The 23998-nt window shown below is 34.7% G+C and overlaps 1 protein-coding gene across 2 annotated transcripts in view; it reads left to right on the forward strand.

Annotated features, from left to right (window-relative positions):
* The window catches only part of cerk (ceramide kinase), a 40603-nt gene that overhangs the window by 9473 nt on the left and 7132 nt on the right, over positions 1 to 23998 (forward strand). Inside the window, exons 2-12 of one of the 2 annotated variants that reach the window (XM_015352674.2) lie at positions 1317 to 1364; positions 7824 to 7958; positions 8266 to 8388; positions 9105 to 9230; positions 10974 to 11040; positions 11694 to 11839; positions 15777 to 15851; positions 17196 to 17348; positions 17910 to 18015; positions 18670 to 18752; positions 22641 to 22846. In XM_015352674.2, coding sequence (XP_015208160.2) covers positions 1317 to 1364; positions 7824 to 7958; positions 8266 to 8388; positions 9105 to 9230; positions 10974 to 11040; positions 11694 to 11839; positions 15777 to 15851; positions 17196 to 17348; positions 17910 to 18015; positions 18670 to 18752; positions 22641 to 22846 — 1268 coding nt within the window. The remainder of the gene's footprint in view (positions 1 to 1316; positions 1365 to 7823; positions 7959 to 8265; positions 8389 to 9104; positions 9231 to 10973; positions 11041 to 11693; positions 11840 to 15776; positions 15852 to 17195; positions 17349 to 17909; positions 18016 to 18669; positions 18753 to 22640; positions 22847 to 23998) is intronic. The other variant, XM_015352675.2, reaches the window with a different exon arrangement.

Consider the following 23998-nt stretch of genomic DNA (forward strand, 5'->3'; position numbering starts at 1 on the left):
TCTTTGTCATTTGAAGACAACTTTTCGATATTTAGACTATCACCGATTTTTAGATCTCACCATTACTGAATGGTTTCCTGCATGACAAAAAAAAGGTATCATCAGCTGTTGATTGCAAATGTTACCTTTTGGATTGTATGTCTATCAGTAGGGTATCATAAGAGTTTTGTGGCATCTTTGAAATCTTCCTTTTAATCTGTGGTGTTTTAATGCTATTCTTCAAATAAATATTCCATCAATCTATTGGCTTAATCTTTTTTATGTATCGGCTTGTCTTAATTTTTTTTTCTCATTGAAGAAATTGGTGAGTAACTCTAAAGTATTTAATGAATGTAGCAAAGCCTTGGTCTTTAATGCCTTTATAAGTTTTATTTAATTACACTGACCCTTCTCCCAGTTGATAATGTGCAATTTTTCATCATATGAAATGCCAGGTTTTAAACAGTACTTACAGTACTAACTAGTAACTAATAAATAAGTGGCAATACACTGACGGCACAGTTAATGAATTATTCAAACCCCTAACGTGGCCTTTGCAATTCTACACCACAACTTCTTCCTGACATGCAACCTCATCTCTTCTTTAATACCAGTTCCTATAAAGAACATGCAGTATACTCATCAGTGTTGTTCTTATTACTTTTTTTAGATTAATTAAATGCAATTTAAAATATTCACTGTAAACCCAAAGCTGAATGGATTGCTTTATATTGCATTATCATACAGTTCCAAGTGAATTTCTCTTTCTTTGTGGAATCAAACTTTTTTTCCTGATCTGAAAGTGTAATTGAGATTATTTAGTACTATAGTCCCCAATCCCAGTCCTGGGGGACCACCATGTCTGGTGGGTTTATTCTAGCTCAGTTCTAAAATCTCCAGTCCTGTAAATGATCTGCTTATTTAGACTTTTGGTTTACCTGTTTCTGCATTCTGTTCAGTTTCAAAAGCACTTGACTTTAACCACATTGTTTCCAACATCCTCAAGCATCAAACTTTAATTGGTTGCTGCAAACTGTGTTTATTCTTATCTCTGAATAAACAGCTCTTGATGTGTCATCCATTTATAATAAACAGATACCAGAGCAAAAACTAGAAGAGACAGTGGTCCCCCAAGGACCAGGTCTTGATACTACTAATTTTGACCACCCTCGTATATTTATCCAAAGTCCAAGGTTTTTTTTAAATCAATTACTCCTGTTTCTTTCCCCCCTGGAGATAGAAAAGCATGTGTATGTTTGAATGTACATGATTTTGAGGGAGCTTTTACTTTTAGTTTTTTTGTTGTAAGATATGGAAATATTCCTGTTTCCTTCCAGGTTTCTGCCTGGCAAAGGTGCTACACAGAACGAGAGGAGTTACATCAGGTAGGAGCTGTCTTTCTCTGCAAAGGTGAAAGATGTTGGAGTGTCCCAGAGTGATGAGTTTAAGATTCTTATATGAGCTGTATTTGATGAAGTGGTTGAGTTGGTTACTTGGGGTATGAAAATTATAACCCTCAAAACATCCTTCTCAGTTTGTAATGTGAGTCTTTTTTAAATTGGTATTGAGAGACAAAAATAAAGGAAAAAATTGCAATCTAGAATGAAAATTGTTCAACGAAATATGTTCAGATAAAATATTTTCAGATTTTTGAAAACTGTTAATTGGTCTTATTGCTCTCTGGTCAGTTTTGAACATCAAATACTGTGGTGTCATCTTATTTTTTCCATAAAACACCTTTGCTTCTACAGTGCTTAAATTTTGTTATGGATTAAAGAGTTGTACATTTTTCAAGCTGTTCACACATGTACAACAAGTACAGTGCAGGATGGTCCTGTAGAAATATTATACAGAACTGAAAAGTAATAGGGTCATTCCACACAACTTCTGCCAGGCAAGAGACGTTCTGTTGCCCAACCCCCAATGTTTGCTACAACAGTTCACCTGGATGGTTTTGGGCACTGGAGTTAAAGCTATTCTTTTTTACAACACTTCTATTCCGACCTGTGACCTGGCAAATGATAAGTGAAAAAAGTGGCCTTGACTGTAAAAACTATCCTGTTTAATAGTGACTGCAGCTTGGAACCCATAACTCAATTTTGTGAACTTACTAGACAAGGGAAAATTGTGGGGTTTGAATTCAAACTATAGGCGGATTTTGAAGTGAAGATTTCCACATTTTTGAAGGTTCAGGCAATGGCTGTCATTAAGTTGGTATGGAGCACCTTCCGGAAACCTGCATGAATACAAGGAGAATGTACAGTATAAACTCATAGCACTGTAAGACTTGAAGCCAGGGCTCGAGTGCTGTGAGGCAGCAAAGCTAAATACTGTGCCACTGTGTCTTCCCACTGCCTGCTCATTGTAATTGTAATAGTATCAGTACAATATTTGTGTAAAATAACCCTTAGTTCATTCTCTCTAAATGATGTGCAAAGCAAGTTTCAGTGATTTCAACAAAGTATCTCATGAAAATAGCTTCCAGTACAAGTTGTAAGTGTCCCAGCTTATACCACAACTTGGAAAACTCTTTGTTGATGAACTTTTTGTGTTTTCACTTCCCTCTGGGTGGAGCCTAGATGCACTGAACTTTTTTTCCTAGTCAGTGTTTAACAAGCTACATAGTCACTCAGAGTCATGGCTTATTCCACGGAAGAACTATACTAACCACTTTCCCATTTAATTCTCTCGGTCATTCTGAGTGCTTACATACTCACTTGACGTACCTGTGTAATTATGCTGCTCATCCAATCAATAGTTCAGTGGCAATACCATTGGACCTAGGTTTTGAGTGTAAAACCTATTTGTCTTTCCGTGGAGAACATATTATAATGCATGTCTTTTATATGATGAAGTTATTTAGTGGTATCTCGTCTGCTGTGCATTGTTTTTTTTTCACCTCAGTCTGGCCCTTCAAAAAAAAAGGTTTTACACCCCTTTAATAACCCCTCGGTTACACTTTTAGAAATTACATTCTTACAGCTTAAGTGTCATATAAAAATGCTTCGACCATATAGTACGTATAACCATCTTTGCTGGTTAAATGTAATGCTACATGAGGTATTGATTTTGAGCAATGGTCTGCTTTCCTCTGTATTATCTGTACTTAAACTCGGATAACTGTATGTAAAATTTAACAATGAATATTACAATTTTCATTGTTCAATTAATAAGTGAAATGTTAAAGCTCTTTGCTCTTTCATCACAAATATTCATATGTTTTCTCATTTTGTGATTTCAATTAAAAGAACACCTGGGAATGTGAATTGGAATGTAAAACAGATTTTAATGTAATTTAAAAAATATTTGCTGAACAATTATATTTTGATCAATGTGTAATCATTTTAAGACTTCTAGAGAGGTTTTAATTCAGTAGTGCTACTCTAGAGGGGATCTGCAGTTTAGTTGCAGTGCAGAACCGGAGTCTAAATAAAGCATTTTATACACTGAAGTGCAGTTGCCCCTTTACTCTGTGTAGGGGGAATTCCTCCTTGGCAAAAATTAAATTGAAACCCTGATCTGGTTTTATATATTAAATTGCTAATTAATTCATCTGTTTTAATTTGTATTGTAAGATTCCTGTAATATCTGCTTCTCATTACATTTAATGGTAAAAAAGTCTTAAAGACGGTAAGCTATGAAATTGGCTAAAACTTTGCCTTTAAATCAATACTGTCCTCCAGACATATTGGGACAGCAATGTCTGAGCTGTTACAGTATATTTGCTTAGCAATTCAAGCAATTTGTATTTGTGATAAATAGGTTGTACTTAAAAACAATATTGACCTAATATAGGCCTGTCTTTTATATTTGGGTAATACCATGTATACATTTACAATTATTAGAAAAACATACTTTGCATGTAACATTGATTTCAATTGATCAAATATATGGAGACATTCACAATCACTTCAAGCAAATTTAAGAGTACAAATTAGTATCTGGTTGCATATCCTTTGAGGCTTTAACTGCATGAGGTCTAACCATTGAGCTTACACAATGCTGTATATTTTTTTTCGTAACGCTTTGCTATCGCCATTGTGAGTTCTTGGCTGTTCTTGGAGTAGTCTTAGTTTTTTTAACAGTATATAAAATGTATATTCATTTTGATTTAAATTTGATCATCACTTTTTTCCCTCCTGTAGACTGCATTTAAAACTAGTGCTAATTTATTTTTTATACCATTTTAATCAGTGGCATAACAAATACTTAGGCATATGCTTGAGCACTGTAAAATATAGTCACGGTTTTCAGTATAATCCTGTTACATAACTATCCTTTCTTATGCCCTTTTACTTGCTGATGCAAGCAATCTGATTGTCACCTGGATCAGCAGAGGCAATTTTTCTGTTGTAGCTTGAACGTCATTTCCAGACTTGAAATAACGCTAATTACATATTTTAGTTCCCGGTAAGCCATGGATTTTACCATGTAGTGCTGTTCAGTAGATTTTCAGCATTGGATTTCAGCCAATGGAAATCAACCTTTTTGATTTAAAGGACAGTTACACATACTTATATATATTTGTGAAGATGCTTATTATGGAAGTACAACATACAAGAACAGTAAGATGAAATTTCAGATGCAGTATTTGAACTTTCTGTAGCATATTTTTAAATGTAGAAGTTCTATTAAAAGGACGATAGTAGGGAAAATAAGAATCTCAAATGGACTTAGGAAAAACTGGAAATGCAGCTACTTGTATTTAATGATTCATTATTTTGTTTAAGACACTAAGCACATACTGTTTATTTCTGAAACAGACTATTTCTTCAGTTTCTCCTGAAACCACCAAAAATAAGACATCCTACACACTAATCTGTAATTGTTTTATAAACATTAACACTGCAGATTGCAAGGAGAGGATCAATGTCACAGATGCTGCATCTTGTTGAGACCTCATTCCTTAATGACATCTTAGTGGACTTTAGAATTATTGTGTTCTCAAGGAAAGGGAGAATTGTGAACTGCTGTGAAGAGACTTCCTTAAGATCTCTCACTTCATATTTTCAAAGAATCTGTATATTGATTTATGCAAGTATTTTTAATTTTGAATGAATGTCTTAGCCCTGTATTTTTTTTCTCCCTGAAGAAACTTTCACTTCATATCCTCCGGGGTACCCTGAGATTTGCACTGCTGAGTGCCCTCAGGAAAAAGGCTCGACGTTTAGGTTGACAGTCCAGATCTACTGTTCGCTGTGCCAGTCAGATAGTGGAGGAATAATTTATCACTCCCCCTTGGCCACTGTTCAGTTAGTGCTTGCTAGCTGTTTTCTAAGACGCATGCAGTAAACAATACAAGTCAAAGGTTGTTGTCACACACATTCTTGCCTTTTCTGTATTCTCCTTTAGTCAGTACAACACTGATGTTAATACTGAGCTTTTTGCAAATCTTTATAATTATATTAGTCAGATTTTTTAAATCTGGGAATACTCAAGAAATGTTTATAAATGAACGCTGAGAAGAATTTGGATATATGATTTGGCCCTTTTTAGGAAAAGTATATATTCCTTTTTAATTGTTACAGTACTATTGTTAAGCTGAGCAGATGGACCTTAGTCATTATTTCTCATCTGAAAACCTTTCTAATGGGAAAAGGTGTAATGCTACTGAGTAGGTAAAGAGTATAAACCAACCTCTTAATCCAAACAATATGTTACTGTAGATTATTATATATTAAGGTGTATTTTAGACTTCTATATTACAGTGCCTGTCTCTTAGTAGCTTTTTGGGAACAATTTCAGGCAAAGGGGACAGTAATCTTCATGTGGCAAAGCTATTGAAGAGTCTTGTAGAAGAAGCAATACTTATGCATTATAAAGGGCCTTTCATGAAGATCTCTAAGTGTTGTCCTCTAGAAGCTCAGGGGAAGGATTTAAATACTGTATTTATTAAAAAATGAATTAATATGCTATTATCAAGATGTATATATAACATCTGTAGGAATGCCAATTTAAACGAGATTTGAAAATGGAAACTTCACATTCCTGATTTTATTGTGAAGATATTTTCATAGTTTTAAGTGCATTGTAAGAAAAGACAGAAGTGAGCATTACAGATACATGGAACAAAAGGATACCAGTATTAGAGGTTGGAACTTGTCACTAGGGGTGCTTTTATCAGGAGATCATAAATGTAAGGACAGTTTACCTTTGTGATCTTTAAAGACCAAGAGCAAAATCTGAAGCCAGTAAGAAATTCACCCGAAAACCAATGAAAGAATTTCAAAATGGCATTAAATTTTTAAAAAAGCGACCTAGTCAGAACTTGAGCTGCTGAGGTTTAAATATGCTAAGTAGGGTTTTTTTTTCCTACCTGGAAAATAACACATTGTGAAATAAAATGATGGACTTGCTTCTTCTCAGTAGACAGTAAAAGAACAGAATGTAATTCAGCAATGTTCCTAAGATTAAAAGAAATTGATAACTGTGATCAGACACTATCTGAACCTTTCTCATTTTCACATACCACTGTGTGACCACTATTGAATAGCATGATTTGATGGTTTAAATCGTCACATTTGATGTGGAGAACCTAGTAACCTCACCTCAGTCTTATCCTTGCTCAATTGCCAAATAATTTATTGCATCCAGTTTACCATCACACTGTACATATATTTGCTTATAATTAGCATAAAGCTAGCATTTTTACCAATGATTTAAAAAAAAATGGTAAAGTGGAAGTTTTTGTGAGTATACATATGTACTGTATGTGTGTTGTATATCTGTCCTTTATATACTGTATTTGAAAACCAATCATATTCATATTTTCCTGTAAATGGGATATGAGCTAAACCAACTGAGGACAGTAACAGAAATGCCAAGCGTACCTGCCAGCTGAGGAAGAAGTTTAGTATAATTCACAGTATTGATTGAGTCACTGAGATCTGATAAAACTGAAATGGAAAGATCCCACGAGTCTGAAGCCATTAAAATATCAGTAACAGCCTTGATAAGGACTGTTTTGATGCTAGGAATCTCTGTAAAACTAAAAAATGTTATTTCATTGTGCTACAACATGTTCATTATTTTTTAACAAGAAAGAATTAAAGTAAGTCTACAATATCTCGGGTTATCAGTAGCTTGATTAGCACTGGTGTGACAGCAGCAATTTCATGATTGACTCCAGAGCTGATGCTATACAGTTGGTAATTCTGTTCAAATAGTAACTAGTATCAGTTCTTGAAACTTAAAAAAAATCAGTGTCATGTAATATTCCTGGCAGACATTTTTTTATTATTAGTCCCTTCATTGATTCATTAACAAATTGACTTATTTCTTATAAATTAAGGAAAGCTGATAAATATTACTTAAATATAAATATATTCTCTCCTTATATTTAAACTTTTATGACCATTTTCTTTGCATTTGTTTTAGAAACAGAATTTAGACATCATATAGTAGCTTGCACAGTTAAAACTATTCTGCATTTTTTTAGGTTATCATTCAAACTGAAGAAATAATAAAGTTATTGAAAGAAATATTTAAACATTTTTTAAATATTAAAGTTACATTTTCATTCTGAGTGAGGTTCTTTTGATGATAAGTGCCTTTATTGCTGAGATCAGGAGACATTTCTTTACCTCAAGGGTTGTGAGTGTGTAACCAGCTACTTAGTCATGTTGAAGCTTGATACCCTTCCTGCAAGAAACAGCTGGATGAGGTCCTAGAAAATAACCTGCTCGCGTGGCTGTATGGCCTCCTCCTATTTCTAACAATTCTTATGTTCTCTAAGATATTCAAATGTGAATATTCAATGTGTAATAAAAATCATCATTGATATTTAGTTTGATAGTCTGACTATTTCTTACTTCATTTTCATTGTGATTTTGTATTCTATAAAGGTAGCCATTGTGTGCCTGTATCTGAAATTATTGCTGTTCAAGAAACTGAAGTTGACAACATTCAAACCAAAGATGAAGGAAAATGGCAGAAGATGTCACAGAAAACAGTGGAAACATATCCATATGCTTTTACAGGTACAAAAAAAAGAAAATTCACTTCTTTCCAAACAAGCAGGTGTAAAAAAAAAAAACTAACCACAATTGAGGCTGCAGCTTTAAAGAATGAATCCTAATACAAATCTGCAACTTTGACTAGCTGAAGTGACTGTTGATATCCACGTTTGAACAGGGACAATATTACTATATATGAAGTTAGGGTGAAATTACTTTTTCATAAATGTTATGCTTAAAAAGAGCGAGTGATATAATGACATAACTGGGTGTGGGTGCTAGGTTTCTGAAACTGTGAGTAATCTGCTCTTTTGTATGTGTTTGTGTCCAGTATTTTATGTGGAAAGGGCCAGGCAACACCGCTGGCGGTGTGGCAATGTGACATTCTTCTGCAATGATGGGTTACTCCGACAGCAGTGGGTCCAAGCTATAAAGGAACAACTTTCGTTACAAAGTAAGCTCTTTTAAAACTTGGTTATTGATTGTTTTTCCTATATTTCCATTTATTTGTTTTATATATCCATACAGTTATTTATGTTGCTGCAATATGGAATTTGTGGTATATTTTCCCCTTTTCGAAAATCTTGCTTTTCCAATCATTGCAATATCTGAAAATTGATTTTCTATTAAGTATATTGAGCAAGAGTGCTTGTTTTTAAGAAATGGGAGTGTTTGTTTTTCTCTCCTCTGTGCCCACATAGTCAGCTGTAGATGTATTAATTAATTAATAGAATACATTAATAATACATTGCTGCTTATATGCTGGGCAGCATTAAGTACACAACAAATATTGTTAGAAATAGCATTGTGTAACATGCTTTTTAAAGTACAATTGCCAATTTCTTTGTTATAGCCATCTGCTTTGACATAGAGTTGTTTTTTCACATCTCGGCTCGATTGCGGGCATTGCAGTCTTGAACCACACCGATTGGGGAGGAGTTGCATCCTTCACCAAAGCACCACATGCCTTTATTCGCCTGGGAGGATGAAGGAATCACTGCATCACCAAGAAAGCACAGTCTCGTGTTCATAGATTTGTGCATATTCACAAACATGTCCTTATGGAAGTCTGTAAATCAATATCAAGTTGTACTTGCCCATTATTTTATATTAATTTATGATCGTGCTATAATCCTTTATTTTAATCAGATGTGTCAAATTGTTTAACAGCTTGTAGACCAAAGCACTTGCTTGTATATATTAATCCCTATGGAGGCAAACAACAAGGAAAGCAGATTTATGAACAGAAGGTGGTTCAGCTCTTCACTCTTGCTTCCATTTCTACAGATGTGATTGGTGAGTTCATGTCAGCACTGTACATTAACATTTAAATAATACAATGAATGTTTATGGTCTATAAATTGATCTCGGCAGGCAAATAGCCAAGCAACTGAACGTTTAGGGAATGTGATTTTATTTATTACTCGATCCTTCAACAATATACCATAATGAAAGCTGTGATGGTCGATAAACATGTGAATCAAACAGCATTGGTTATTTATGGTACTTTTAAAGCAGCTGTTGGCTGTATGCAATATCGGTTTTTCATAATCCAGTACAACAGCCATGATAATGGTGGTTTATTACCAAGGTACCCTAGTAGCTCACAATAGGCTTTTATATTTCATGATGAAAGTTCAAATATTCTAACAACTTTGGCATTACCTTAAATGTTTATTACATAATCTGTTAAATGACTGGCCTTTTGTACAACTCACTCCCACTATGTATGGCTTTAGTCTGTGGAACTAGTGGGGAACAATATTTTTTGAGTGATATTCTTAAAAGTAAATTCCCTGTAATGTTATTGCAGTTAACTTGCCATTTTCTAGAGATCAAGATGGGCAACAAAGATTATTTTTACTGTTCTATTTTTCATTGCTTTATATTGCTGATAATATGCAGTTTAACATGGTAAATGGTGCGTAAGAGAGTGACTATCTACAAAATTTAATTAGGTGACAGAAAATGCAACCCATAAATACAGGTTTTGTGGAAATTCAATGTCGGCAAGGACTATTTGGTAGATGAAGCGTGACCTTATGCATGAATGTACCAAGCTTCAACAGTGTGTGCTTTATTAAAGGGAGGTGTCAGCCTACCATTATTTGTCATGGAATATTCAATGTAGTAACCATATACACTCCAAATTTAACTTAGAATTCTACAGAATTCCTGAATAATAAAAAAAACCTTCTGTGGGGAATTTCACTTTATTATGTTTTTCTTGGGTGTGTGGGTATTTTATATATTGAGCTTTTCTGCATTCAATGTAAATTAGCTAAATTATAATTTTCCAATATGGAATATTTGACTTTAATGATTCAGTGGAATCAACCAATATTGCACATTATAAATTATATTCAAAATTCAGATTATAAATTTATTTCCAAAAAATAAAGTGCCACAATTATTGGCACCCATGTTTTCAGCACTTTGTATACCCTCTCCTTGCGCATATAACAGCCTAGAGCCTTTTTTAATGAGATTGGAAAACACATTGGGAGGGACATTATACCATTCTTCCATACAAAATCTTTCTGGATCCTTAATATCCATCGGTCTGTGCTTATGGATAGCCCACTTCAATTCAAACCACAGTTTGTCAGTGGGGTTCAAGTCCATTGCAAAATGTTGATCCTGTGGTCAATTAACTTCTTTGTTAATTGCTCTGCTTTTATTTCTGTGGTACTTGAAATAAGTCTAGGACATTAGCATTGAAGTTTGCATACTTCTATTTTTAAATGTAAGCTTCGGGATTTATATTTCTTAACCAAATTCTATGCCGTAGTAAATTTTCTGAAACGTTGTATTGTATCTGGGTCATTAATTTATGTGACCGCTATTATAGATGTCACATAAATGAATGGCTCAGATACACCAACTATTATATAGATGTAAAAGTTAATTTTGTGCTGAAAAGTACAAAGAGAATCTGAGAATGGAAATAGTTTTAGTAGTCTTCGTATTTCTCCATAAACTGAAGAAAAAGGCATTTCACGAGGATAAAAATGAAGCATTGTGTATTTGTTTCTTTAGTTACAGAACGTGCTAATCATGCCAGGGACCATTTGAAAACTGAAGCTGACCTCAAGAAATATGATGGGTGAGTGTTAACCCAGGAATCACATCTGTAATATTGTACCATAATTCTTAATTAAAACCATTTCTTAAATTATAAATAAATGCATAATCGATCGACAACGGCCAAAGACCGGGTAACTGATGGATGCAGAGAGTAGCTGAAGTGAGTGACTCTTAGTTTTTTAAACATTCTAAAGAAAGGTCTATTGTGTCAAAGCTTACATTAAATACCATTGAATTGGAGTTTATTGCATAATGTAGTGTTTTAGGGAAATTGATGGAAGAGTTTTTTTTAGTTGTATTAAAACTAAATGTTTTAACAAATTTTCTGCTGATTTTGAAGTCTTCTCAATTAAATGTTGTCTAAGTTCAGTTGCTTTTAAAGTTCCTAGCATAATCAGTAAGAATTGTTGAAACAACCAATCCATGTTTAAATCTCATTCATGAATTGTATTATGACCTTGACCTCAAGTGGCATCCTGTTTAGATTCCTAGTTGTTACTTTTTCAAGTAGAGTTATACATTATTTTCAGTAAAGAATTGGAATACCTTTTAATGTTATGTGAATGTTATAATATTGTAATAAGTATTTCTTTAAAATAAAAGCAGCAGTAGCTCAAAAAGATGCACTTATCTGTAAGTGATACATGTAATCACTAGTAGCTTTTTTTGCAGCATTGTTTGTGTTGGAGGTGACGGTATGTTCAGCGAGGTCATTCATGGTTTAATTTCACGGACGCAGACTGATTCAGGAGTGGACCAAAACTGTGCCCATGAAAAACTGGTGCAGTGCAACCTCAGGGTTGGCATTATTCCAGCAGGTAAGATTTTGATGAATACTGTTTTAAAATGTTGCTTATCTTTTCAGCATGAGATAGACTGGAACAACACTTAAGTAAATTAGAAAACTACAAACAGTTTTCAAGCAAGTCTCTGTGCACATAATATACCAGTGCGTATTTTTAGTAAACTAAAGTGAATCCAGAATGATCAGGAACCTGCAAATTGTTGTTGGCAGTTCAATAAGGAAACACTTTTTGAAGAGCAGTTCGTGGTACTGTACAAGGTGTATTGCGCCAAGATGATAACCAAAACTATCACTGCATCCTGTGATGTATAATGAAACCAGGCAAATTTCTGTTCAGTCAGTTTGGCAATTACCAAGATGGTTTAAATTTTGCAAACAAAATTTTGGACATGTGGCTATTTTAATTAATTCCGTTTTGCCAAACATTAACTTTACCACAACTAGAATGATACCTCCCAAGTTTGTTGTTACTTTACCAAAGCATTTTCAAAGGATAAAGAGGCCTGTTTCACCTTGTTTCATATCCTTTTATAGGTAGCATAATTAATTGCCACATCAGTTTGTGAGATTTATTGGAAGTGACTTTAGTTGTTCATGAAATCTGTCACATTTCTATTTAATCCATATAACAAAAATCAGGACTTGAGAACAGTGGTTAAGCAGCCATCTTGTCCAATATTATTTGTGTGCTCAGTACATTGATAAACTTTATTTTATATAGCGCCTTTAAAGGTGGCTTCTCAAAGCGCTTTATAGGATGACAACAACAATAAATAAGAAGAATAAGATAAAATACAATTACAATATATAGAGGAGACTGTGGATGGTGGCACTAAGAAAAGCAGAGGGTTGAGGAATGGAACCAGTTAAGTAAAGACTTCTCTGAAGAAGAGGGTTTTGGGTCTGGATTTCAAGGAGTTTAGAGAAGGTGACTCTCTGATATCCTTTGGGAGAGAGTTCCAGAGCTTGGGGGCATAACGGGAGAAGGTCCTGTCACCCATACAATGTAGGCAGGCTTTGGGGACAGTAAGGAGAGCAGAATTAGAAGAGCAAAGGTTGTGAGGTGAGGAGTAGGGCGATAATAGTTCAGACAGGTACTGAGGTGCCAACCCATGCAGAGCCTTATAGGTGAGCATGAGGATTACACGGAATCTACACGGAATTTGACTAGAAGCCAGTGCAAGGACTCCAGGATAGGAGTAATGTGAACACTTGCACTAGACCTGGTCAGGATTCTGACTGCTGAAATTTGGACATACTGCAGTTTGTTCAGAGTAGATTTAGATACCCCAGCGAGTAAAGCATTGCAGTAGTCAATTTGAGATGACACAAATGTGTTGGTCAGCTTTTCAGCCACGGTTAGTGATAGCATAGGGCATAGTCTAGTGATATTAGTCTAGAATTATTGCATAATTATTATGCAATAATTTAATCTAAAGTGTGTCCTTTGTTGTGTAGGAGTTCAAACAAACTGAGTAAGATCAAAGCATCCCAATAGAGATAGGAAGTCTTTAGCCAGACTGGAAGACCTTGAATCGATGTTTATATTAAAGTCCCCTAGAATAAGGATCCTTAATTTAAGGCATAAAAATGAGAGAAAATCAGCAAACTCCAAATTGGTGCTAAATTTGGAGAACTGGACAATTAATTTGTAACAGGAGGTGTTGGTATAATAGGCAGTTTTAGATGGAAATAATGTTTTTTTGAATCTGGATAAGGATTCTAAAATAGAAATGTAAACTATTTTTCTATCTAAAATATATATATTTTGGTTAACTTCCCAGACAAGGCTGTAAAGATTACTGAAATATTTTGAGAGACCTTTATTACATTCCCACCACAAGTGGAAGTGCTGGTAGTGTAAGACTGCTTTCCAACAGCGATTCATGTTTTGCATGGGGAGAATATGATCCTCTGACATGTCCACTTATCCTAGTCATTCATCTTATGACACATTGCAAGGTCCTCTTTGCTTTTCAGAACAGTTAAGAGCAATTGTAGGAGCATTATGATTGATGGATGCTGAGTGCCTGCAGGCTTGCAGTGCCAAGTCGCAGTGGTCTGTTTCTTGATAAACCAAAGGACCGTGGCCGAGTAACACTTATCCTTCCCTGGTGGCACTCCTCCAGTTGTGCACTACTGTTTGAGGAATCCTTGTCACAGTGATATGAAACAGGCATGTCCTGGCAATAGAGCTCAACCTGAGCTCCAGGCATCCAGTGATGGATAGGAACTCTCTAAATGTATTGAAGGTTTAATCTAAAGTAATCTGTTGGTTGCTTTGTAATAGAACAACACCATCTTATCTACTTTAAAACAGGACATATGAAAAGGTAAATAACTTCTTTCCTATCACTAAAGGTGATTAAGTTGAAAGAGCTGCAGCTCAGCGATTTATGGGTGAGCAAGGACTCCTGATCAACACTGTGGTGTATTATTGATGTTTTGCTGTAGCTGTTCAAGTGTTATCACTTTGCTTTCTATGCCATTTATGGTTTGTTTTTAACTAGCTGACTGTCACAGTAAACTTGATCAAATTCAAGTTTGATTAAAGTCTTAACCTACTGAGCCAACATAGAACTCTCATGGATTGAGGTTTCTTCACTCCGAAAAAGGACTGAATTCCTCTAAGTGAAGAATATCTAAATGTATTGTTAAAAAAACAAGGGTGTTATCAATACGTTTTCAATACACAAAAAAATCACATACATATACATTTGAGTCAGCAACCACCAAGCAAGGTCGTATAACATCTTCAAACATCCATGAACAAATGAGTGGTTAAGAAATAGGCACTAGCCTACAAGACAAATATTTGTTACAGAAACTAACAAGACACAAAATACAAAAACTATTATAATATTTTATCATAGAAAAATAAATGTTTTTGGAGGATGAAGTGTGGTTAATTAAATCACAGATTCTCATGTTTATAATGATAATCCACTTAGTGATTTTTACTAAAGACTTTTTGCATCTATCAAGACAATAGGAGGGAGATTCAAATTTTAAAATTAAAGGGGAACGTTTTTTATATTCCTGGGTTAGAAAGAATCGGCGTTGAATGCATTTCAAACCATAATAAAAGCAAAATATACACAGTAACTTGAAAAAAAAACTATTTACAAAATGGATGGAATTTCAGGTATGCGCAGCGCCATATTCTACGATTCAAAACCAGGCAACAGAACGTCTGGTGAAGCAGCTTTATTACATTGTAAACAAGCAGGCTTGTGAATACATCTCTTTTAATCAAATAGAAATATTGCTCTTGACTTCCAGATAGTTTTGCCTACAAATACTACTTGTTAACTGTGCATGCAGATCACATTGGAACATTTCTGCAGTAAAATGTCAGCTGCACAACCAGTACTTATTCACTCGTGCATCAAGTTACATTAGTCATTACGGTGACTAGTGAGCAGGAAGGGCCGCATCATGTCCCAATTTGCGCAAACTCTCGCTCTTGCCCAGGGCGAGACAAGGAGTTTGCTACAGCATGGCGACTTACTGTACTTTGACAAAGTTCACCATTTTGTGCTTAATTCAAAATTTGTAAACTTTTTATATACTGTCAATGAATTAATTTTGTTAACAAAATGGAATAACAGGTCTGGAGAAATTGGGACTGCAGTTCCCCTTTTACAAGATGTGCTATATTTTTTACAAGCAAAGAGACTTGGTAAGGGAAACAGTAATCATTTCAAATGTATGGAAACATTATTCTAATCTTATTTTTTTATTTTTTTAAATTTTGTTTTAATATTTTGATTCTGTTGCAATAAGATTGTGTAACAGTTTAAAGTAAATTATGATATATTTCTATCCTGTTAAAGTTTATTTTGGATTGTCTGTCTTAAGCTTATGATTTAAGTTTCAGTATGATTTTAAAAATCCATCCTTCTTGTGTTTTATCAGACTAAAACTATAAATCTCTCCTTTTAAACTAGGCTCAACAGACTGCATTTGCTATGCAACGATTGGCATTAATGACCCAGTGACTTCAGCCTTACATATTATTGTGGGTGAGTAGGTAAATTGTAAAGTAATTATGTATGGTACAAAAATGAGACAAAGCGCAATGAATAACCAGTTTCTAATTTTGTCTTTAATCTGATTCTGGTAAAAATATATTTTTCTGCATGAATGAATTAATGCTCTATTTTTAATCTGTGAAATAATGCTCATGATGTACGAGAATGTAGTCCTACAAAATACTTTTTATTTTGCTGTTCTATGGTCTACTGTGTTCTACGTATTTGGTTCGTGTTTTAAATTAAATAAAATGTAATACTTTATTTGGCCTACAACGTAACTATAGCAACAAAGTTGAACTTTATTCTTTTAATAATTGTTGATAATGAAGTACCTTTTAGTACACATCTAACATTGGTGTGAATATCAATTTTCAGCGATCATTTATTCTAATAAGATAAGATCACTTTATTGGCCATATACAGTTTCTAGTATTAGGAATTTGTCTTTTTTCCCATACCCCAAGTTACTCTCCATGAGAGACACAGATAGGGAGAGAAGCTTGGGGTCAGAGCACAGGGTCAGCCATTTATACTGCGTCCCTGGAGCAGTTGGGGTTAAGGGGCTTACTCAGGGGCCCAACGGAGTAGGATTCCTCTGCCGGCCACGGGATACGAACGGGCGACAGCCACAGACACAGATCCTTTGCTACAGAGCCACCGCACCGCCCAATAGAGGGTTGCATTGTGTTGGAGCCTTATCCAGCAGACCATGAGAGCATGTCGGGGTACACCTTAGATAGGGCACTAGTCTATCGCAAAATACATGAACTTAACACACACACATACATACGTACAGGGGACATCTTTAGAGTTGCTAGTTAAGCTGGTCCGTTGTCTCTGGATGGAATGTTGGCAGAAATCAGAACACCCTAGGAAAAACTTGCACAACCACAGGGAAAGAAACAGGAGTTTCCGCACAGAAGGCACTTCAGGTTGCACAGAACCCGGGAACCAAAAGCATGGAGGCATTGAAACTATTCCATACCAGTGTGCTACTCCTCTGCTGCTACATTGTTTTATTTAAATTTAGAAAATGCACAGACTTACATTTTTTTCTGTAGTATACTGTATGAGTAAATCTTCAATCTTGCAAAATACACTCCACTTTTTTAAATATGAAAAAACCTTCTTTGTGTTTTTTTAAATTATTTAAAATATTACTGTGGTGTTTAATTTGCTGTTGTGTACGAATATTCACATTTATTATATTCTTTATCTCAGTATGTTTCATTGGGGAAGCCCCTGCTGCTTTCCACACATTACATGGCTTATTAGATTCTGTGCTTATGTATGTTTATATTCTAATATTAGTTTTATTAAATATCCTTTTAGGTGATTCTCAGGCCTTGGATGTCTGTTCAGTGCACCATAATGACACATTTCTGAAGTACTCAGTATCCCTACTAGGATATGGGTTTTATGGAGATATACTGGCTGACAGTGAAAAGAAACGATGGATGGGTCCAGCTAGATACGATTTTTCAGGTAATTGTTTTTATGGAAAAATGCACTTGTGAAACATTAAAGAATGAATGGCTCGAAGGTAGGTGGGTTAAAGGATCCTGCCTTCACTTCACTCATTCTCCCATGGTTATGGGAATTGTAGCTGAGACTTGAGGAATGCAATTGGCTATGCTGAAGCAGTTGTAAAAAAACAAGCTGTTCTAAATTTTTAGAGATTTATCTGAACAAATTCAGTGTCAGTAGTAAAAAACAGATTAGAGGACCCAAGTGAAAAGTATGTGAAAAAAACAAGAGCAGGAGGCACTTTGTATAAAAAGCGTTGTGGGAATATTGGACAAAATACTTTGCCCAGTTGTTGAAGTCAGTACTGTGGCTTCTTTCAAGATAATTCTAGATGAGATCTTTGAATCATTTAGCTTCTAGCTAATTAAAATGGATCAATAGACAAAATGGCTTACTCTCATTTGTTAATTTTCCTATGTTTTATGTTTCATGTTGTAAATATATTCCTTTGTTATGTTGTGTCCACTACACCACTGATTAAATCAGCTGTTTGTATTTTGTATTGCTGTTATTTATTAGGTATCAAGACATTTCTATCTCATCACTACTATGAAGGAACAGTATCCTTTCAACCAGCCACTGATATCTTGGGAAACCCAAGAGACAAAACCAAGTGCAGATCAGGGTAAATAATATTAACGTATTTCTATCCTAGGATTAATTATGCTTCATCAGTAGAGGAGTGATTGCTACAATGCTGTACTATTGTGACCATAACTTGAAAAGTACAAGTTAAAAAACAGGCAGAGACCTGCCACATAAACAAGTCATCGCTCAGAAGAGACTTATTTAAATCAGTTCTACTGTAAATATACTTGTGAGGCTTCTTAAGTAAAACATGATTCTCTTTGTGATGCAGCTTGATATAGGCGTGCTGCATTACATGCTCTTGACAGTGGAATTTATATTGGGATTTTCTGAGCTTTGTGTTCACCTTGCCAAATACTCAGGGTCTCCACCAAAATCAGTTTGTATAGTAACGCATCTTTCTTCTATAATTCTGTGATGTATCTTTATGCTGTCTCTAGTGTTGTGCCATTATCAAAACATTTCTTCTATGTGCTCATTTTTAATTTTTTGGTAATAATGTTACATTAAAGAGTGCTGAATATAGAGAGATACCTATTCTGTTTGATATTGCCTGTAATGTTTGTACTTTAATCTTTGGGAAAATAGGTTACTTCTGTTCATGCAAAAAGGATTGTGTATGTTTTTTTTTCTCCATTTAATAAAATGTTCCTAATGGAATGAAAGCAACATTAACTTTATTTTCCCTCAGGTGTTATGTCTGCCAGCATAATGGACAACTGTTCTCTGAAGAAATACGGGATGAAAGTGTTGAGGGGGGTGTTAGTGAAAATGGTAAGAAAACAAGTTTAATAGTCTAATGAAACATCAGCACAAAATCAGCCTCCAGTAAATATGAAATTGCTGTAATGTTTAAAATGATCCTGTGGAAAAAAATGCTTCAATTCAGTGTTATTTTGACAAGTGTCTAGTGTTGGAAAAAGCCGAACAAAACATTTCGTATCAGTGCTCGTCATTTGGAAAGACCCTGACACAAGCACCAATAATATTTTTGATGCACAGCCCAGGCACGTGAGAAACGTGACTTTCATCACTCAGAAGAGACTTATATAAGACAGTACCACTATAAATATGCCTCTGAGGCTTCTTAGGTAAAACACAGTTCTTTTAAACTAAAGCACATGCAGAAGGATCCCACTTAGAGGGAGACCCTAAACTCCTGGTACTGCAAGCCTTCTAATGATATAATTTTCAAGAGGTAGAAATCCATTGTTTTTCGTTGATTACCTTAGGTTCTTTTCTGTATCAAAGTTTTCCAAAGTAGTATTAATAGATTCTGATTAAAGAAAAAGTTTCTGATTAAATGTTTCACAACTTTTCTGTTTATGAATGCTTATTGATGTGGTGTACAGTATGTAAATCACAATTTCCTTTCCATAGGTGTTACAATTTAATAATTTAAGAAAAACTTCACTGCTTCATAGTTCATAGCAAAGCTGAAATTGATTATTCATGTTTCTTTCATCTGCTAAAATGACATTAAATGCGAAAACTCACAGCAGCACAAGCATGTTTCAGGAGAAACATTTTTAGGACCCAAACTACCAAATCTTACACATCCTGCAAACAGGATGAAGTACAGCAAAGAGGAAGAAAACAATTTGTCACCATTGTCCAATGTAACTTCTATTTAAACCTTTTCCTGAAGTTTAATAAATTGCAGTGAACAAATGCATATGGGATTATTTAAACAATTCAATCCAATACAGTAAGTGAACCAAGATGTGATAATTACTGCGTAAGAATAAGAAGTTGGATAAGCTGCACAATAAGCCGAAAAGAAGGAATAGCTATACTGGTAGCATTATTAGTTCCATGTGAGGTTATTAAAGATGGCAATATGATCAAAATGGATATAAGTTTAAGAACATACAAGTTAAACAGTGTAACTATACTTGTCTTAGCAGTAATGTTTGTATTGTTCAGCTATGTTGTGAAAAAGCATTAAAGTAATCCAGGAATTTCATAAAATTGCAAACATTTTAAGCTCTCAAAAGAGAAAATAAAACATTAGAGGGTACGTTTTTGTTTTTTGCATGTGTAAGTATGGGATATATAGTCTTATCCAGACTTTTCTGGAAGTGTTGAGTATGGGAAGTGTGAATATTGATCGTATGTAACCCATATATACAGTATTTCTAGTGAAAACAGTTAATTCTATTCTCACTTTTATTTACAGCTAGGCATCTGATTTTTTGTGGTCTATTAGAATGCTTTCTCATCATTTCCTAAATATCCATGGGGGACCTCAGTCAAAGAAAAGTTAAAATAAACCCTGATTTATTTATCTGAATGAACATCTCCTTTTCTGCTGTAATGGAATGGAAGAATGCACACAGTAATAAAATACAAATACCTTCCAATGACTGGCAATATAACACTTAATATACTGATTACTAATGGAAAATGAACAGGCCCTATTTTCTGAAGGTTTGCATACTATATTTTGCGTTAATATAAGTGATCCTCTAGGATCTTGTTCAATTAGCATAGAAAATTGAATGTAGCTTTGAATTTGTATAGGAAATAATTGGGTGATACTCCGAATTATATGTATAGTATGTCTTATTTTATCAGCATAATTTGCAATAATGTGCTATTGTCTTATTTATGGGTTATTGGTTATTTCTGAGCACTTCTGTACCATTGAAGACTAGATATTTGAATAGATGTTTCCCTTTTTAAAAAAAATTAGAATGACTCTGCATTAACATTCAAAGCTGACATTCAGAAGTGCATTTTTGTTGGCATATTTTATATAAAATATAATTGAATTTATATTCATTCTTTTTTTTTTTTTTACCATGAATGTTATTTGTTTTTACTGCACTTTTAATATTTTTAGGGTGCAGGGTAGCCAGTCCTGTCTAACTGTATGTTGTGCAAACTTGAGCGTAGGTGGCATAAATGGAAATTATCAGGCTTGGAAAGATAACTTATCTGAATATAAGGTTACAATAGAATCTGCTAGATCAACCTACTTCTCTCACATCATTGAAAATTACCATAACAACCACATCTTTTCTCCACCATCAAACGGTTACTAAAGCCAAACCACCCCACAATATTACCTGCCTCATTGCAACTTTGCAACACATTCTTAGATTTCTTCACCTCCAAGACCGACAACATCCGGCATCACTTTCTCTCCATTACGCATATCATTTCCATACCTCCTCCCTCCTTATCCAACTTTTCTGGTTCCCTTCTCTCCAAATTCTCTCTTCTTGACTCAGCATTCCTCAATAAACTAGTTACACACATGAAACCCACCACATCTATTTTAGATCCCATTGGTCTTGTTAGGACTAGTGTTCCTCAGGGCTCAATACTGGGCCCCTTGCTCTTCAGCATTTACATATTTCCACTTGGTCAGCTTTTAAGATCACATGGCCTCAATTATCATTTCTATGCTGATGATACTCAAATATACATCCGTACCAAACGTGACAGTGATGTGGCTGTCTCTATTCTATCTAATTGCATCTCTGACATAAAAACTTTTGAAGACTCAAATTTCCTTAATCTTAACTGTGACAAGACTGAAGTCATGCTTATTGGCACCCCCCATCAACTTTGTAAAGCCAATCCTGTAACCCCATCTGTATCTGTATCTGTGATGGTTCTGTACTTGTGCTTGAGTCTAAGTTGAAAAACCTTGGAGTGATATTTGATTCTGGCTTAACATTCGACCCACATGTGCAGCACATTGTCAAAACAATTTTTTTTCACCTCAGAAATATTACTAGACTATGCCCTATGTTGTTGTTGTTGTTGTTGTTGTTGTTGTTGTTGTTGTTATTATGATGATGATGTTAGAAAACAAAAACTGTGGCATGGTGTCAAGTTATCTGGAGCCATAATTGTATCCTGTCAAGAAGAGGCTCTGGTGCCTATTCTGTTTAGAATTGAGTATGAGTTGTATAAATACTTGTTGGTACTTAAGGAGTTCATAGAAAATCAATTAGTCCAAAGTATATCATACTTAAAAACCAGGTGATCACTAATGAGTATTATGCATACTGTAGATCCTGTGATAGCTTGGCCAATTACTAGACATAAACGTTATTGAGTAGATTCTTTGACCAATCACAATGAACATTTTTCTTGGGAGTCCTTATCTGTGTTCAGCTGGTCTTTATCTATGTAGAAGATGATTTCCAACTCTCAGAGCCTGTTAGCATCATTGGAGACCATACCAAATCTGCAGTAGTAGTATATCATATGTTTGTGTTAAAATATATTACTACAAATAACATTAATACATCACAGTTCCTTAATTTAATTACTGACTTGAATTCTAACATTTTATATCTTACTTGAATAATTGTGCAATAGTGTTAAATTGCATAGGAAATGCCAGATATATTTAATTTATAACAGCAGTATCCTACATTTTTAAACTCCAGAGTGACTTTATTTGAATAATAGGTCTTTACATAATTTCAGTGTGATTTAACCCTTAAGAGAGCACAATTCTTAAGACAAAATTGCTTAAATGGTTTTGTGTAATCAGTATTAAACACCATTTTCATTTAAAGAAGAGTTGTGAAGATATTTATTTTCTCAACAGTCTTGTTAAAGATGATCTGCAGACCTCATAACTATAAAGAAGGGTGTGAACTAAAGCATGGATAACCTTCTTGTATTTGTGTATTTTAGAAGATGAAAGAGAATGGAAAGTTGTCAAGGGGAAGTTTCTTGCCATCAATGCTGCCAGTATGAGCTGTGCTTGTCCACGCAGCCCAAAAGGTCTTTCCCCGGCAGCACACCTAGCAGATGGGACAACAGACATCATACTTGTCCGCAAATGTTCCAGACTGAACTTCCTTAGACACCTCCTTCGACATACCAGTAAAGATGATCAGGTACCAGTAGATTCCATGAATAGTTAATAAGGTATTTTTTATCCACTTAACTTTTGCATAAACAGTGATGCCTGAAGTATTGACTATTGCACCGTTTACGTAAAAGTGGTATGTTGGACCAGTTCCTTATTTGCCGTCAGTTCCCAGCATATGTACAATGCTAATATCTATTTTGTGTGCGTTTTCATGTGTGGAATGTTTCATTGAATTGAAACTAAATATCATCATTTTGGAGTGTGATATTTAGACTTCACTTGAGTTCAGTAACCTGTGCAAGTGACTGAATAAGATACAAATGTGCAATGATCTAATTTCCAACAAGATCTTCATTTCCTTCATAGAATCTAATAAGAACCTAGAGTGTAAATGACACGGACTTTTGCTACCATATCCTAGTGCTTGATCAGTGGAAATCATGGTTGCAAATACACCTGGTTATGGTTATCCACCTTGAGCCCCGTAAGCATGAGCCTACGTTTCCCTCAAAATCTCAGTTCAATTGGATGATCAGAATGGAGTGGAATTGCCAGAGCCCATGTCAGCAGAATTCCAAAAATACAGATGCAGCCATTCAAAACAAGCAGGGTACGCTGCGGTATAACGCATTGGGCGTGTCGCATCAAAACGCGGTATAACGCGTCATTTACCATATGCAAATTCGATTATATTGATAGTATCTGGAATCACCTTGTAAAACCACCAGGAGGAGCTAATAAAGCTTAACCTCTCATGTACAGCATTTGAGCTTTTAAATTTAAACTGTGTATTACAGCATGTTACTCATCATTCATTAAAAAGTTGGTATATTTTATGAAATTGTTTATTGTTCAGTTGGGCAAAAGTACACAACCTACCTTTATCATAAATATTTTAATTATGCAGAAATATTTTATGCATCAAAGTCTATACCGAAGATATTACTAATAGTATTAATAATGAATGACCTTGGACAAGCTGTAAACTCAAAGTATAACTCTGGTCCACATTCTTTGTAAACGAAAGTACTTTATTTTTTCATTGACAAAAAGTAATACCACAGCATTTCGTTGATCCGATCACACATTAGTTTCCAATCATATAAAGTAAGTCTTTAGCACATTTATTTGAACATTTCCATCAATCGTTCAACCACTGAAAAACTGTCCAATCCCT

This window comes from Lepisosteus oculatus, chromosome 7 (genome assembly GCF_040954835.1).
Source record: "Lepisosteus oculatus isolate fLepOcu1 chromosome 7, fLepOcu1.hap2, whole genome shotgun sequence".
Taxonomy (NCBI): Eukaryota; Metazoa; Chordata; class Actinopteri; order Semionotiformes; family Lepisosteidae; genus Lepisosteus; species Lepisosteus oculatus.